This window comes from Loxodonta africana, chromosome 6 (genome assembly GCF_030014295.1).
Source record: "Loxodonta africana isolate mLoxAfr1 chromosome 6, mLoxAfr1.hap2, whole genome shotgun sequence".
NCBI classification, from domain to species: domain Eukaryota; kingdom Metazoa; phylum Chordata; class Mammalia; order Proboscidea; family Elephantidae; genus Loxodonta; species Loxodonta africana.
This window is the reverse complement of record NC_087347.1, coordinates 87,544,686-87,562,675: the sequence shown is the minus strand read 5'-3', so window position 1 is coordinate 87,562,675 and position 17,990 is coordinate 87,544,686. Positions and strand designations below refer to the sequence as shown.

Genomic DNA, 17,990 nt, shown 5'->3' with positions numbered 1-17,990 from the left:
TCAGACACTGTAAACATGCCTTAGTTCAGGCCAACATCATTTCCTGCGTGAGTTTCTACAAGAAACTAACTGGTCTCCCTATCTCCAGACTGCTCCCTCCCTCCTTCACTCTTCATCCAGCATAATATTTATTAAGAAAAAATCTGATTTTGTTACTACCTCGTTAAAGATCTTTCAATACCTCCTCATTGCTTTTACTGTAAAGTTTTATTTGTCTATACTTATTCCAATAATTTAAGGCATCTTAAGAAGACACATAATAAATAGCTACACAGAATATATTAAAACTTAAGAATGAAAATCATTAAGTGGGCAAAAAAGACACAAAAGAGTAGATTCTCCATTTTGTCTTAAAATAGAAAAATAACTTGAAAGATAGATACCAAAATATTATTCCATATTTAGGTACTGGGATTATAGGTGATTTTAATTTTCTTCTTTTAATTTACTATACTTTATGAATTTTCCACGACAACAGTATTATTTTTCTTTCAAAAGGTCCCTGGTGAACTGGCATGATCTGGGGGTAAGTTTTAGGATATTCAGAGGCTCAGAGAGACTATTCTTCAAGCAATTGCTAAATACTACTTCTTTTTATTGAGCTGGTAAATGCTGGTAGTAAGCACCTCAAGTTTTTTCAAAGATAATATTTATTTCTGAATCTATCTGAAGTTTTTAGATTCATTATCCAGTTCATTTCTGGGTTTGTGTGAGGACTATGTTGTCTTTAAGCATATTTTGTCCGTACATCTTGGTATAATGGATGATATACATCTTGGTATATACATGATATAGTTTGCTTCATAACAGAAGGGATTCTTCTCTCCTACTCTGCCAATTACCCACTCTTCAAGACTAGGTTAGGAATACTGGTCTAAATGACATTCACCTAACTAGGTCTGTACCAGTTGTTACAGCACAACTGCAGAGAACAATCTATGTAAATAGCACCCCCACTCAGTATATAATGTGTGCATTCTTATAGGGCAGCCCTTCAATGCATCTCAGTTGGGCAAAGTGTCAAATTATTACATAGAAGGCTGAGAAAAGTAGCAAAAATGACCTACAATGCCAAGAGAAATGTTGTTTTTGTTGTTATTTGCTGTGGAGTCTATTCAGACTCATGGCAACCCCATGTGTGCAGAGTAGAACTGCTCCAGAGGGTTCTCAAAGGTGCGACCTTTCAGAAGCAGATCATTGGGCCTATCTTCTGAGGTGCCTCTGGGTGGGTTCGAACTGCCAACCTTTCGATTAGTAGTTGAATGCTTAACTGTGCCACCTAGGGACTCACCAAGAGGAAACCTAGAGCTTTATAAAAAAAAAAAATTATCTAGTTAATTATACTCAAAGCTTCAGTAGCATAAATATTCCTGTTCATGTTGCCTAATTAGTGTTAAAGAATTAATAAGAGGATAGAGCATTCTTTGCCGAGCTATAAGATGAATAATAAGTACCAGAGACATCTATCCAGGATCAGGGTTTGAGACGTGGTGAAACACTATTCTAATCCCTTTTCAGAGAGGGTTAATTTCACTCTGCTGATTCTGAAACGGATGAAAAGACCTCTTCAACACAAACCACTGTTTCCTGAACTCCCAAGTCCATCTAATTTTTTAATTCTTCCCTTCTTCTCATCTGTCCATTGGTTGAAAAGATATGCCAGCTCAGCCTTTCATCAGAATAAATAAAAAGAAGTGCTCAAATACATACGTCCACCAGAGCTTTTTCTTCATCTAAAAAATAAAGCAACAGATCTTTCAATAATGGAAAGATAGTTGCTACTAAAACCCATTAGCTCATGAAATGCACTTACTGCAGTAAGATTTTAAGATCTCTGGTTTCTTATAGTCTGGTATGAGATGCTAAGCACAATGAAAAATGTCACATCTTATCACCCAATGCTGGCAGTTGGGACTGAAAACTTACATCTTGACTGAAGAGTCCAATCCATAAAGAAGAGTTTCGAAGGACAGCCTGCACGGTCAAGAACGCCTGCTGGTAGGGGTCGGTGATGCTCACCAGGTGCATGTTATATTTTAGACATTCCTTTAGTGCGTCGTACCAAGTCAGTGTCTTTGGGATTATTTTATACAGATTGTTTAGATACTTTACAGTTTCTGAAGTATTCTGCAAGGTCTGTCTGCTTTCGATTTCTGTATGTTAAAGCAAAATTAACAAACAACCACAACAATAACAACAACAAAATAAACAACTTTATTCTGTAAATTCTGAGAATTTTTTTTCAAATTTCTGCCCATACCAATCTACTTTAGATATTTATCTACCTATGTATTTATTTATTTTAGGTCTTGGGTGAGAGAACTACGTATACCTTGTTGTAAAATGCCTGAGCCTCAATATTTGTCTTCTAAAATTAGAACAAAATTCTACTTAATTGGTCTGATTTGGAAAGGAGGAAAGCTGTAATTAAAAATAGGCTGCCATTCCAAACCCACTGTCATTGAGGGAATTCTGATACATAACGACCCTATAGGATAAGGTAGAACTGCCCAGTAGGGTTTCCAAGGCTATAAACCTTTATGGAAGCAGACTGCCACATCTTTCTCCCTGGGAGTGGCTGGTGGGTTTAAACCATTGACCTTTCAATTAGCAGCTGAGCACTTTAACCACTGTATCACCATGGCTCGCTTAGCCTACCATAGATTACAATTTTAGGTTGGTGCCAAATACATCCTTTGTTTCAACTGCTTCTACAAATGAAGGTGTGAGGTGTCTCCTTACAAAGCTGACATCTGGGAGAGCTAACATGAAAAATGTGCTAAATCACCCATAACAAAAAAAACCAAACCCACTGCCACTGAGTCGATTCCAACTCATAGTGATTCTATAGGACAGAGTAGAACTGCCCCATAGGGTTTCCAAGGAGCACCTGGTGGATTTGAACTGCTGACCTTTCAGTTAGCAGCTGTAGCTCTTAACCACTAAGCCACCAGGGTTTCCAACCACCCATAAAAGTGTATATCTGAATTTACTGATTTACAGTACTTCTCCGTAAGGCAGCTACTAAAAATTGTAGGACAAATGGGTAAATATTAATTTAGCAAAAAAAGTTCTTCAAAAGTACTTGGAGCACTCAGACTCTGGGATTACAGTTTTAAAAAATTATCTATCTATATACACACATATGTATATATGGAGCACCAGTGATGAAGTGATTAAAGCAATCGACTGCTAACCGAAAGGTTGGCAGTTCAAAATCACCAGCTCCTCTGAGGGAGGAAGATGTGGCAGCCAGCTTCCATAGAGATTTATAGCCTTGGAAACCCTATGAGGTTGCTATGAGTTGGAATCAATGGCAGTGGGCAAGTACATGGCATTGGGTACATGGCATTGACCTGCAAGATGTCTTTTCTGTTCATTGTTCTAAGAACATCCTAGGCTTCTGCCTGCTCTGGGTCTTTGCATATATCATGTCTTTCCATTGATTCTTGTTGAATCCTCACTGATTAACTATTGCCATATCTATGCAGCCCATAATTGTCCCTTCTTCTGCTCTTCAGAACTTTCAAAGCATGTATCTATTGTCACTGAGGGCTGCTCCATGTCTTGTAGTGATATCTGTAGTGGTCTCCTCTCATTACCCAGCTCCTTAAGGACCATGTGCTGAACATCATTTTATTCCCCCAAAGCATTTAGCATTGTTTATTGACCACTGTGGGGGCTTAGTTAGACCTTCTTGAACAATTGTTGACTTTTTGGTAGGGTTGGAGTAAAGGGTTCAAGCCTTAATAAACAGTCATTCCTTCATAATCAAAAGTACTTTGTCCCCAGGTGTCACTGTAAGTCCTTGGTAAGCCAGTCAGTCAAGCATCTTTCCAGTTACAGCCATTCTAAGGCTACTTGAAGCTTTCACAACCCCTAGCTGTTTTTAGAACTCTACTTTTTAAAAATTTGGTATGACATATTTTTAAAACTAAAGTCAACTTTTTTTTTTAAGTAATTGGAATATCTATAAAGGTTCTTATTACATAACAAAGTTTTTTAAAAAATGTTAAAAACTCATTGTGACCCATGAGAAATAATTTAATACTTTAAAAAATCTTTTGGAAGTATGAATGACTCCTATTTTAAAGTATGCATTTTACTTTTATTCAGATTATAGGAAGGCATAGTGATCTATTTATAATGCTTCACCTTTTTTTTTTTTTTTAAATCTTTTCCCATTTTTAAAATTGTGCTTTAGATGAAGGTTTACAGAGCAAATTAGTTTCTCATTAAACAATTAATACACATATTATTTTGTGACATTGGTTGCGAACCCCACGGCATGTCAACACTCTCCCCTTCTCAGCTTTGTGTTCCCCGTTACCAGCTTTCCTGTCCCCTCTTGCCTTCTAGTCCTTGCCCCTGGGCTAGTGTGCCCACTTAGTCTCATTTTGTTTTATGGCCCTGTCTAATCTTGGGCTGACAGGTGAACCTTAGGAGTAATTTCAGTACTGCATTAAAAGGGTGTCCAGGGGCTGTGCTCTTAGGGTTTCTCCAGTCTCTGTCAGACGAGTAAGTCTGGTCTTTTTTTGTGAGTTAGAATTTTGTGCTACATTTTTCTCCAGCTCTGTCCAGGACCGTCTATTTTGATCCCTGTCAGAGCAGTCGGTGGGGATAGCCAGGCACTATCTAGCTGTGCTGGACTCAGTCTGGTGGAGGTTCTGGTAGTTATCGTCTGTTAGTCCTTTGGACTCATCTTTGCCTGGTGTCTTTGATTTTCTTCATTCTCCCTTACTCCAGATGGGGTGGGACCAGTGGAGTATCTTAGATGGGCATACACAAGCTTTTAAGACCCAAGACACTACTCACCAAAGTAGAATGTAGAACATTTTCTTTATAAACTATGTCAATTGAGCTAGTTATTCCCCACAACAATGGTTCCCAGCCCTTAGCTCAGTAAGTCAGTCCCTCAGGGAGTTTAGATGTGTCTATAAAGCTTCCGTGACCTTGCCTTGGTCAAGCTGTGCTGACTTCCCCAGTATTGTGTACTGTCGTATCTTTTATCAAAGTTACCGCTTATCTATTGTCTAGTTAGTGCTTTTCCCTCCCCATGCCTTCCCTCCCTCATAACCATCAAAGATTGTTTCTTTCTGTCACAACCTTTTTTTAAGTGCTAAATGTAACAATGAATCTTAACACTGAACTAAATTAAAAAAATAAGGTTCCTCACTCCCTCGCCCATGATACAAAGTAAAATCTGAAAAATGCTAAGAGTACAAAAGAGAACAAAAATCAACCATAACTTGCTATCAATAGACAACTACTATTTGCATATCCCATCAGACACTTAATTTTGATATTTAATTAACTACCGCAATGATACTTGAAAAAAAATCACATTCCGCTTGGGATAATCTGACTCACTGAGCCAATTTGCATTTAACCAAGCTAAAATTTTACAAAGGGCTACGTAATTACAAATTAATGTGAATTCATTTATAAGATTTTTCAGAAGAAGAACTATACATATCTAACAGCATAAAGTACCATAATTAACAAGGCAATAATTTATACCTGAATACTTCTGACAGAGAGACATAGTGTAATGTTCATTGCAGGAAGTAAAATTCCATGTCCCGGTAAAAGGTGACTTTGGAAGGTTGAGTATTAGAGCACAGTCATAGTAGGACTCTTCTTCAAAAATCTAAAGAAAAAGGCAAATATATAAAAGGAATCATAAAACAGTCTGAAGATCCTATCATGAGAACTATAATCAGATTGGATTTTTCTTCCTGCAAAAAAATTCCATGAAGGAGCTGACCTTGAAATTACTAAGAAAACCCTGATAAACTTTCAAAGATGGGAAAGGGCAATTACCTTTAGAGATTACAAAACAAAAACTGGCAATGTTAATAGATACAACTCAAAACAGATAAAGAAAAACTGTTAGAATAAAGAAAAAAAAAAAAAAACCACAGCTTTAGTAATATTTAATAAGGAGCCCTGGTGACAAAATGGTTAACATTATTGACTGCTAACCAATAGGTTGGTGGTTTAAAATCACCAGCCACTCCACAGGAGAAAGACATGGCAGTCTGCTTGCATAGAGATTTACAGCCTTGGAAACCCTATGGGGTCGCCATGAGTTGGAATCAACTTGATGGCAGTGGGTTTGTTTTTTTTGGTTTTTAGTAATATTTAACACTCTGCTCTCAGTCTTGACAGTTCAAGTAACCAAAAAAGTAATGATTATTAATTCAGTTCTATTACCACCACCAAGCCCATTGCCATTGCCAATTCTGGCTCATAGCAATCCCATAGGACAGAGTAGAACTGCCCCATAGGGATTCCAAGGAAGAACCGGTGGATTTGAACTGCCAGTCTTTTTGTTAGCAGCCGTAGCCCTTAACCGCTACGCCACCAGGGTTTCCTCAGTTCTTTTAGATGTATGTGAACTTTTTATAATGATAAACTACGTACTACACAAGAGAGTACACCTTAAAGCTTTGACCCTATCCTAGCCACTATAAAAACTTCTAGAAATTAAAAAAAAATGTATCTAGATTTCATTCTCTGATCTAAAATCTGTAATACTAGAAATAAAAATTTAATTCAAAGTATATTGTTCCTATATTTTCTGTATGTCTGAAACATATCACACATGAAAAGAAAGTGAAAGAGGTAACTCAGAGAAATAAGGATCACTGTTATTTACAGATTACGATGACCTAATTAGGAAACCCAATAAAATCTAATAAAAAATTCTGAGAAGTAGTAAGAACTTTTAGTAAGATGGATGCCTATGAAATATGCATATAAAAAAATCCCTAAACCTTTCCTGTGCAGGTTTGGTTCCAGACCACCACAATAAGGTGAGAATTGCAATAAAGCAAGTTACATGATTTTTGTTTGTTTACAAATGCATATAAAAATTATGTTTACACTATACTGTAGTCTACTAAATGTGCAATAGCATTTTAGCTAAAAAAGAAAAAAACTATGTGCATACCATAATTTCCCCCACACGTCTGTCAATTTGTCATACTGCGGGGGCTTGTGTGTTGCTGTGATGCTAGAAGCTATGCCACCGGTATTCAAATACCAGCAGGGTCACCCATGGTGGATAGGTTTCAGCTGAGCTTCCAGACTAAGACAGACTAGGAAGAAGGACCCAATGGTGTACTTCTGAAAAGAATTACCCAGTGAAAACTTTATGAATAGCAGTAGAACACTGTCTGATATAGTACATAAAGATAGATATCCTAGGCATTAGTGGGCTGAAATGGACTGGTATTGGTCACTTTGAATTGGACAATCATACGGTCTACTAGGCCGGGAATGACAACTTGAAGAGGAATGGCATTGCATTCACCGTCAAAAAGAACATTTAAAGATCTATCCTGAAGTACAAGGCTGTCAGTGATAGGATAATATTCATACACCTACAAGGAAGACCAGTTAATATGACTATTATTCAAATTTATGCACCAACCACTAAGGCCAAAGATGAAGAAATTGAAGATTTTTACCAACTTCGGCAGTCTAAAATTGATCTAATATGCAATTGTGCTCATAAGGAATCTGTACATGGATCAACAGGCAGTTGTTTGAACAGCACAAGGGAATACTGCATGGTTTAAAGTCAGGAAAGGTGTGCACCAGAGTTGTATCCTTTCACCATACCTATTTAAGCTGTATGCCGAGCAAACAATCTGAGAAGGTGGACTATATGAAGAAAAACAGGGCATCAGGATTGGAGGAAGACTCATTAACAACCTGTGTTATGCAGATGACACAACCTTGCTTGCTGAAAGTGAAGAGGACTTGAAGCACTTACTGACGAACATCAAAGACTAAGCCTTCAGTATGGATTACACCTCAACATAAAGAAAGCAAAAATCCTCACAACTGGACCAATAAGCAACATCATGATAAATGGAGAAAGGACTGAGGTTGTCAAGGACTCATCAGCACCCATGGAAGTAGCAGTCAAGAAATGAAAAGATGCATTGCATTGGGCAAACTGGCTTCAAAAGACCTCTTTATAAGTGTTGAAAAGCAAAGATGTCACCTTGAGGACTAAGCTGCACCTGACCGAAGCCATGGTGTTTTCAATTGCGTCATACACATGCGAAAGCTGGACGATGAATAAGGAAGACCAAAGAAGAAACGACGCCTTTGAATTGTGGTGTTGGAGAAGAATCCTGAATATACCACGGAATGCTAAAAGAACAAACGAATCTGTCTTGGAAGAAGTACAACCAGAATGCTCCTCAGAAGCAAGGATAGCAAGGTTATGTCTCACATACTTTGGACATGTTATCAGGAGGAATCAGTCCCTGGAGAAGGACATCATGCTTGGTAAAGTAGAGGGTCAGCAAAAAAGAGGAAGACCCTCAATAAGATGGACTGATGCAGTGGCTGCAACAATGGGCTCAAGCATAGCAAAAATTGTGAGGCTGGCACAGGACCGGGCAGTATTTCGTTCTGTAGTACATTCTGTCGCTGTGAGTCGGAGCTGACTTACAACAACAACAACACACCAAAATTTTAAAATACTTTATTGCTAAAAAAGCCAACCATCATCTAAGCCTTTCATGAGTTGTAATCTTTTTGCTGGTGGAGGGTCTTGCCTCAGTGTTGATGGGTGCTGACTGATAAGGGTGGTGGTTGCTGAAGGTTGGGGTGGCTGTGGCAATTTCTTAAAATAAAGACGATAATGAAGTTTGCCACATCAATTGACCCTTCCTTTCATGAAAGATTTCTCTGTAGCATGCAATGCTGTTTGACAGCATTTAACCCACAATAGAACTTCTTTCAAAAAAGGAGTTAATCCTTTCAAACTCTACGGCTGCTTTATCAACTAAGTTTATATAATATTCTAAATCCTTTGTCATTTCAACAATGTTCAACAATGTTCAACAGGAGTAGATTCCATCTCAAGACACCACACTTCTTTGCTTATCCATAAGGAGCAACTCCTCATCTGTTAAAGTTTATCATGAGATCACAGCAATTCAATTACATCTTCAGGCTCCAATTCTAATTCCAGTTCTCTTGCTATTTCCACTGCAGTTACTTTCTCCACTGAAGTCTTGAACCCCTCAAAGTCATCCATGAGGGTTAGAATTAACTACTTTCAAACTCCTGTTAATATTGATATTTTGATCTCCTTCCATGAATCCTTTTTTTTTTTCCATGAATCACAAATGTTCTTAATAGCGTTGTCTTAATGAAACCTTTCCAGAAGGTTTTCAATTTACTTTGCCCAGATCCATCAGAGAAATCAGTATCTATGGTAGTTATACCCTTACAAAATGTATTTCTTAAATAATAAGACTGGAAAGTCAAAATTATTCCTTGATCCATGAGCTATAGAATGGATGTTGTGTTACCAGGCATGAAAACATTAATCTCCTTGTACATCTCCATCGCAGCTCTTGGGTGACCAGGTGCATTGTCAATGAGCAGTAATATTTTGAAAGGAATCTTTTTTTTTTTTTTCCCATGAAACCTTTCCAGAAGGTTTTCAATTTACTTTGCCCAGATCCATCAGAGGAATCAGTATCTATGGTAGTTATACCCTTACAAAATGTATTTCTTAAATAATAAGACTGGAAAGTCAAAATTATTCCTTGATCCATGAGCTATAGAATGGATGTTGTGTTACCAGGCATGAAAACATTAATCTCCTTGTACATCTCCATCGCAGCTCTTAGGTGACCAGGTGCATTGTCAATGAGCAGTAATATTTTGAAAGGAATCTTTTTTTTTTTTTTTCCCTGAGCAGTAGGTCTCAGCAGTGGGCTTAAAATATTCAGTAAACCATGCTGTAAACAGATGTGCTGTCATCCAGGCTTTGTTATTCCATTTATAGAGCATAGGCAGAATAGATTTAGTGTAATTGTGCTTTAAGTGAAAGTTTACAGTTCAAGTCAGTTTCTCATACAAAAACTTATACACACATTGTTATGTGACCCTAGTTGCTCTCCCTACAATGTGACAACACACTCTTCCTCTCCACCATGTATTTCCCGTGTCCATTCAACCAGCTCCTGTCCCCCTCTGCATTCTCCTCTCACCTGCAGACAGGAGCTACCCAGATAGTCTCATGTGTCTACTTGAGCTAAGAAGCACTCTCCTCACCACTATCATTTTATGTCTCAGAGTCTGGTGTAATCTTTGTCTGAAGAGTTGGCTTCAGGAATGGTTTTAGTTCTGGGCTAACAGAGAGTCCAGGGGCCATGTCCTCTGGGGTTCCTCCAGTCTCAGTCAGACCATTAAGTCTGGTCTTTTTACTAGAATCTGAGTTCTGCATCCCACTTTTCTCTTGTTCCATCAGGGATTCTCTGTTGTGTTCCCTGTCAGGGTGGTCATTGGTGGTAGCCAGGCACCATCTAGTTCTTCCAGTCTCAGGCTGATGGTGTCTCTGGTTTAGGTGGCCGTTTCTGTCTCTTGGGCTCATATTCTCCTTGTGCCTTTGGTGTTCTTCAATCTCCTTTTGAAGTTTGGTGTAATTCTTAAGGACCCTAGGATTTTTGGAGTGGTAAATGAGCATTGGCTTCACCTTAAAGTCACTGGCTGCATTAGCCCCTAACAAAAGAGTCAGCCTTTCCTTTGAAGCTTTGAAGCCAGACATTGGCTTCTCTCTATCTATGAAAGTCCTAACTGGCATTTTCTTCCAATATAAGGCTGTTTCATCTACATGAAAAATCTGTTGTTCAGCATAGCAATCTTCAACAATTATCTTAGCTAGAGCTTGTGGATAACTTGCTGCAGCTTCTATATTAGCACTTGCTGTTTCACCTTGTACTTTTATGTTATCAAGATGGCTTTTTTCCTTAAACCTCATGAGCCAACCTCTGCTAGATTCAAATTTTTCTTCTGCAGCTTCCTTACCTCTCTCAGCCTTCATTAAATTAAAGAGAGTTAGGCCCTTGCTCTGGATTAGGCTTTGGCTTAAGGGAATGTTCTGGCTGGTTTGATTTTCTATCCAGACCAGTAAAACTTTCTCCATGTCAGCAATAAGGCTGCTTCACTTTCTTATTATTCCTGTGTTCACTGGAGTAGCACTTTGAATTTCCTTCCAGAACTTTTCCTTTGCATTCACAACTTGGCTAACTGTTGGGCGCAAGAGGCCTAGCTTTCGGCCTATCACGGTTTTTGACATGCATTCCTCACTAAGCTTAATCATTACTAGCTTTTGATTTAAAGTGAAAGGAGTGCAACTTTTCCTTTCACTTGAGCACTTAGAGGGTATTGGAGGGTTATTAACTGGCCTAATTTCAATAGTGTTGAGCCCCAAGCAGAGGGAAAGAGACGGGGAGCAGTCAGAACACGCACATTTATTAAGTTAGCCGTCTTACATGGGCACGGTTTGTGGCACCCCAAAACAATTACAATAGCAACATCAAAGACCACTGATCACAGATCATCATAACAAATAATAATGAAAAAGTTTGAAATACTGTGAAAATTACCAAAATGTGACACAGAGACATGAAGTGAGTACATGCAGTTGGAAAAATGGTGCTGACAGACTTGCTCGACATAGGGTTGCCACAAATCTTCAGTTTATAGAAAACGTAATATCTGTGAAGCTTGATAAAGCGAAGAGTGATAAAATGAGTTATGCCTGTGTATCAGTAAGAAAATGAAGGAAAAGCTGACACTCAAGATCAATAAGAAATAGAATACCTATAAAACTTCGCTGAGTGATCTCAATAAAGATGTGAATAACCAGTGATATACTACGCCATATTCCTGAATTGGAAGATTAATAAGATGTCAACTCACCCTAAAATTTAGTAAAATTCTCCTCAGGATTTTAAAAGTTTAACTGTTCTGGTTGAAAAACTGGCTAAATAACCCTAATGTTTGTTTGGAAGAAAGGACAAGCACAGCTAAAAATATTTTTATATTTGGTCAAAATCCTATGGTAACAGATTTGGATGTTGTGTTACCAGGCATGAAAACATTAATCTCCTTGTACATCTCCATCACAGCTCTTGGGTGACCAGGTGCATTGTCAATGAGCAGTAATATTTTGAAAGGAATCTTTTTTTTTTTTTTTCCTGAGCAGTAGGTCAATGGGTGTTAGTCCATGCTTTCACAGGTTGTGAAATAAGTGCTATGCAATTTGATGCTGCTGTGAAAAACGAGGGCATCAAACGAAGTCTGGGTAAGCCCTTGTTCTTTTTTTTTTGGTAAAAGATTTATTGAGATATAATTTATAGTCCATACAATGCACCCATTTAAGATACAATTCAATACTCTTTAGCAGAGCTTCAAACTCATTCAAAATGGTCCAGTAATTGCCATCGTAAGCAAGGGCTGCATAAGTGTTACACTGCAACCAAATCTGTTACCATGGGATTTTGACCAGAGCAGGAAACAAACAACTGTACCCTGTTAAAGACGGCAGCCCATCACACAGCTTTGAATGTACGTCGCTCTCCACAGTCTGGCCATTAATGTCGCTCTTCAAAAGTCCTGCCACACTCTTTCCTCCTGAAAGTTTCAGGAGCCAGATGCAGAAGACTGGGTTATTGGCAGGACATGTTTTTAAACCAGTCAGCCGCCATCTTTGAGCAGGGAACAGCTGTTTGTTTCCTACCCATTGCCATTGAGTCAATTCCAACTTACAGCAACCCCATAAGACAGAGTAGAACTGCCTCATAGGGTTTCCAAGGAGTGACTGGTAGATTTGAACTGCCAACCTTCTGGTTAGCAGCCAAACTCTTAACAACTGTACCACCAGGGCATCAGTCAAAATCCCGCAGCAACAGAGTTGGTTGCTATGCAATGCATAAGTGGTCCTTGTTTATGATGGCAGTTACTGAATCATTTTGAACTGGTTCAAAGCCCTGCTTTTTAGTATATTCACAGAGTTCTACAACCACCATCCCAATCAATTTTAGAACATTTCACTATGTAAAAAAGAAACCCATACTCTTTAGCTATCACCTCCCAATCCCTTCAGCCTTCCCAGCCCCTGGAAACCACTAATCTACTTTCTATATCTATAGATTTTCCCTCTGGGCATTTCATATAAATTCATATAAATAGAATCACACAATTAATCCTTGTTCTTAATCCAGTAATTTACAGCAGACTTGGGTATTTCACAGAGCTATAAAGATTTAAAAAAAAACAAAAAAAAACCACTTACATTTCCTGGTATTCTCAACTTCCGCCCAATCAATAATGGGTGGAAGTTACTGTATGTCAGCTCTTTGTTATCTGTCCATTTCTGCATCCTTTCATAGGCCTTCCAGCGCAATCCAATCCATAAAGTAGCTTCCATATCCGGAAGCAAGGATGTAATAAAGTCTGTTGGAAAAAGATTTTTTTTTTAAGCATTTGACTGATTCAAATTAAATATATACCAAAAATGTCAATGGTTATTTCTTGCTTATCTATCAGGAATAGTCTCTTGGTCTGTAAGTAGATCTGGACTGTAAAAAGTAGTTTAATAAGATTATTTTTATATGTTACTTTCCCACAGCTTCTCATAAGGAACTTGGCCCAAGATCAGAATATAATGTTTCCAAAACAAGTCTGTTACCTTGTTCAGTCTGGCTCAATACTGAAGGCAGTGTGCCACCATGGGCGTGACAAGTGTCGCTTGCTTGAGAAAATGTAAGAGACATGGGTTTGATCTTTAGAAAACACTGCAAACAAAGAACACACATGAAGCATAAGACTCCAGACATGAGAAACCTCAAACAGGAAGTAAATGCCTCATTTTTAGAGAGCTACTAATTTTCAGCCTGTGAGATGCAGTAATTTACAAAGAAGTACCATAATAATGCAGGTGTACACTCGCCAGTTAAATAACTGCAGAGTGGTGTTCAAACAACTATTACTATTTTCTAAATCTCCTATTTGTTGAGTACTTCCTCTGTGCTAAGCAGTTTGCATAGTATTATCTCATTTAATTCTCCCAACATATTTGAACCATAAGTGAAACGGTTATATAAGGTTAGCATCTGGACTCTGTTCCATCTGATTTCAACATCTGTGCTCTTATTCATCACCTCGGAACATCAAAAACCACCTTTCAAAGAAATTATGCCCCCCTCTCTTGGCAGGATATTTTAATTCAAATTTACATCAATTTTTAATGTAAACTAACATAGTCCAGTACCTTAGGAAGAAAAAGATTGTCCTAATTTTAAAAAGTCAAAGGACACCACTAATATTTTATCTTTACTATGGATATTTTTAGCTGTCAGACATCTCTTTCTTTCTCTTTATGACATTATGATCACTTTGGTGTGGGACAGTATGCTTCAAATTATGTTCTTTGAGATTTTCTACAAGATGTTTTAGATATTTTACTTACTCAAGATGTTCTATAGTCAAATAAATTTGAGACATGCTGGATTACATAAAGTGAATTAGGCTTCCTTATTACATATCTCTCCTTGGCAAACTGTGGCAGAAATTGCTGCTTCCCTACCTATCTCCACCTCTTCCTTCCTAATAGAATCTTTATATAATTATGGATGGAAATATGTTCCGCTGAGAAATATTTCTCAGCTTCCTTACAGATATGAGTGGCCAATGAGATGTAAACAATATCACTGGGTGGGGCTTCAAGAAAAGATCCTTAGCACACCTGAACTTGATATTAAGGATCACAGAGCAGAAAGACAAAAGCAGCCTGGTTTTGGAGACTTCTTGCAGCTTCCATACCAGCCACAGCCAGCTTACCTTCAGACTTCTTTAATGTGAGAGAAGAAGCATTTTAACATACAATAGCATCTTCTGTTTTTAGCAGCCAAATGCAATGCCTCACAGATACATCTACCAGTATAGATTATGCATCTCAAAGAGGCAGATACGACTGCAGCATTTCCCAAAACTGTTTATTCATAAAAACCCCTTGGAGGCAAGATTAATGATTAACATTTTGTATTATATGCATATTCCCTGAAAAGTAGTTTGAGAAATGCTGGTCTAATTTGATTGGCAAATGTTGCTTGGATGATTCCCTTGAGGGGAAAAAGAAAACTCAGCCAAAAATTAAATCAATTTCCGACATGCCATAGAAATGTTATTAGTTCTCATCAAGTCAACTTCAACTCAGGAGACCCCATCTATGCAGAGTAAAACTGCTTCATAGAGTTTCAAGGCTGTAATTTTTCAGAAGCAGATCACCAAGCTATCTTCCAAGGTGTCTCTGGGTGAGTTTGAACAGCCAACCTTTTGGCTAGAAGTCAAGCACTTAACATTTATACCATTAGGGACTTTTGTCATAGAAATAGTCCTGATTATTCAATGTACTACTATCCACTGAAAGATCAACTTCAAAAATTTAAGTGCTAGTAGCAACAAAATAAAAACACTGTTGTTGTTATAAGCAACAGAATAGAAACACCTACAGGCATGACTAATTTGAGAGTTAACTTCTGATACCACCCATGGTTTCTCGCAATGCAGAGGACTAGGTGGGGTGTTTAAATATGCAGAGTCCATCTTAGTGAAGTTATCTGATGGGGTACTATTCTGTCATCAGTCATACAACTTTCATGAAAGTAATCATCATTTGCACAATGTTGCAATTCGCTTTTTACCTTATTCTGAAAAGGAATCCAATCCCCAGAACACTGTACTTTAGCTGCAGATTCTGGACTATATTTCTCTAATGAAGATACATTATATTTTTCACATATGAAGGGTAACTTGGTATTACAATCTGCTGGCTTATTTAAATCTGAGAAATAAAAAAGCAGGATTACTGTGGTGAGAATTTTTCATTCTGCACATTTTAAAAACAGTTCAGTAGTAAAGAAAGGTGCTTTAAGTCAATCTCTCCCAAATGGTTAAAATACATTCTTTTTCTTCTCTGGCTATTTTTGTGTTCCATTATTATTTATATCAGTAGGTTAAAGTATACCAGTATTGCCTATAAAATGTACACATTCAATACAACTATCATACCACCTGAAGAGTGATGGGAGGAAGTAGGAAGAAAGGTGAAGAGGAAGGCTAACAAGGGAGAAAGGAATTTAAACTATATTTTAGAGCTTTTTTTTTTTAGAGCTGCTGCTTGTTATCTTTGCAAATTTGTTTATATACTTATTAATTATGAAAGTAGTAAGTTTTATTTCTAAGTAGCCATTTTAAGATAAAAGACATCAAACATTGAAAATGAAAAGCATCTTTGTTTGCATTTGGAATTTGAGCTATTGTCATTAAAAACAAATCAGAATAAGATCAAACTACCAAACATATAGTCAAAAGGGAAACAAGACTAAGTGGTCAAACTTGACATTGGCCTATTACATAATCAGCATGAAAGGATGTAGAATTAACTTTACCTCTGAGCCAAGTCTTGGCAGATATGTACAAGCATTCCTCTCCAGACGTCACAGGAAAGTGATACCATGGGCGACGTGAGCTGAAACAAAAGAAGACATTTGGCAACTTGTAATGTATTCAGATGTTCCATTCAATTTTTTAAGGGAAGTGATTTTAATTCCCAATTTAATGTTAATGTCATTATTTTATACCGCTTTTTTCTTGACACCAGTGTACAAAACGACTTGGTTTCTTTAGTGTCGGCACTTTATGGATTAGTGTTCACAACTATTTAACCATTCAAAAATAGTAATCCATTTAGTAAAAGGGAAACTGGGTCTGCTTCTTTTAAATGATAGCTTCATAAAGGCAGCATCAATAATGTCACATACTATATAAAAGGATGATCTGGTAGCTGCTCAGTAGTTCTCACCCACCACTTCTGCTCATCACCAGCGATCTGAAAAACAAACCGAACTTCCTTATATGTGTTGAGTTTTCTAGGAGAGTTCTGATTTAAATACCCGGTCTCATTGTACCACAATCAGTAAAATTTCCAGATACTTCATTACTTTGGCCTCCAAATTATAAGAAACCAGGACCTTTCACCAAAAAAGTAGTTTGAAAACTCTTTGCATATTCACAAATCCTATTCAGATACAGAAAATATGTTTTCCACAACTTTGGGCATATGGTAATTGGACTAATACCTTAATTAGGCATATATCAATGTCCTATTGCAGTTAAGTATAAATTTAAAAATACACCAATTATTTTTCCTCAAAAAAAAAAAAAGCTATTTTGCAAGGAAAAAAACAAAGGTAGTATTAATAGTGGTGGTTCCGTGGTAGAATTCTTGCCTTTCATGCAGGAGACATAGGTTCAATTCCTGACAAATGCACTTCAAGCACAGCCACTGCTCATCTGTCAATGGAAGCTTGTGTGTTGCTATGATTCTGAACAGGTTTCAGCAGAGCTTCCAGACTAAGACAGACTAGGAAGAAAGGCCTGGTGATCTACTTTCAAAAACTAGTTAATGAAAACCTTATGGATCACAACAATCTGATCCTGTTGTGCAGGGGGTCACCGTGAGCTGCGCAGCTAACACCTGACTCAACGGCAGCTAACGACAACGACATTAATAGAAACAGAAGCTCAAGTTAACTATAAAGTTAACATTTAGTAAAAAATGTGACAAATAATTAGGATCATTTATATTCTTTCCTAAGTATCATCACATAAATTGACATTTATTAGTAATCTTGAATATTTTAAAACACTAAGCATTCTATATTAATTTTTCTAACATGGAACAAATCTTATTTTCGAGGAACATTTAACTTTTGTAGATTTTGGCAGGGTTTTCTGAAATAGTTTTTAATGGAATAAATATAAAAATTAGAAAAAGATTTTTAAATGGATTCTTTTAAATTACATTTGCTATTTTGTTTCTGATGGCTTTTAGTCCTGCAAAGGATGTTACAGTAGCAAGAAAGCTGTGATTGCTAGCACAGTACAGGATGGCTTCTTCGTAGCTTAAGTGAGGATCAGCAACAAACCAATATTCACTCCCTTCAATTACAACTGGAGGTCCATGAATTCCAGCACGCTCTACGGAAGAAAAGGAAGGAGAATATGAGTTATGCAAGCCAAACCAAAGTGCACCCTCTAAGCAGTGAGAAGATTAGCGCTTCCTGGCCAGGGCAGTGCTGATTCATGGAACTAAGGACTACTGA

At 37.5% G+C, this 17,990-nt stretch overlaps 1 protein-coding gene across 2 annotated transcripts in view; it reads right to left on the bottom strand.

Moving 5' to 3' along the window:
- The window catches only part of LOC100665193 (CD302 antigen), a 157,928-nt gene that overhangs the window by 73,895 nt on the left and 66,043 nt on the right, over positions 1 to 17,990 (bottom strand). For both annotated transcript variants that reach the window (XM_064287097.1, XM_064287095.1), the window contains exons 18-25: positions 17,690 to 17,865; positions 16,647 to 16,714; positions 16,275 to 16,354; positions 15,528 to 15,667; positions 13,514 to 13,619; positions 13,118 to 13,278; positions 5,521 to 5,650; positions 1,927 to 2,153 (exon numbers count right to left, since the gene is read on the bottom strand). In XM_064287097.1, coding sequence (XP_064143167.1) covers positions 1,927 to 2,153; positions 5,521 to 5,650; positions 13,118 to 13,278; positions 13,514 to 13,619; positions 15,528 to 15,667; positions 16,275 to 16,354; positions 16,647 to 16,714; positions 17,690 to 17,865 — 1,088 coding nt within the window. The remainder of the gene's footprint in view (positions 1 to 1,926; positions 2,154 to 5,520; positions 5,651 to 13,117; positions 13,279 to 13,513; positions 13,620 to 15,527; positions 15,668 to 16,274; positions 16,355 to 16,646; positions 16,715 to 17,689; positions 17,866 to 17,990) is intronic.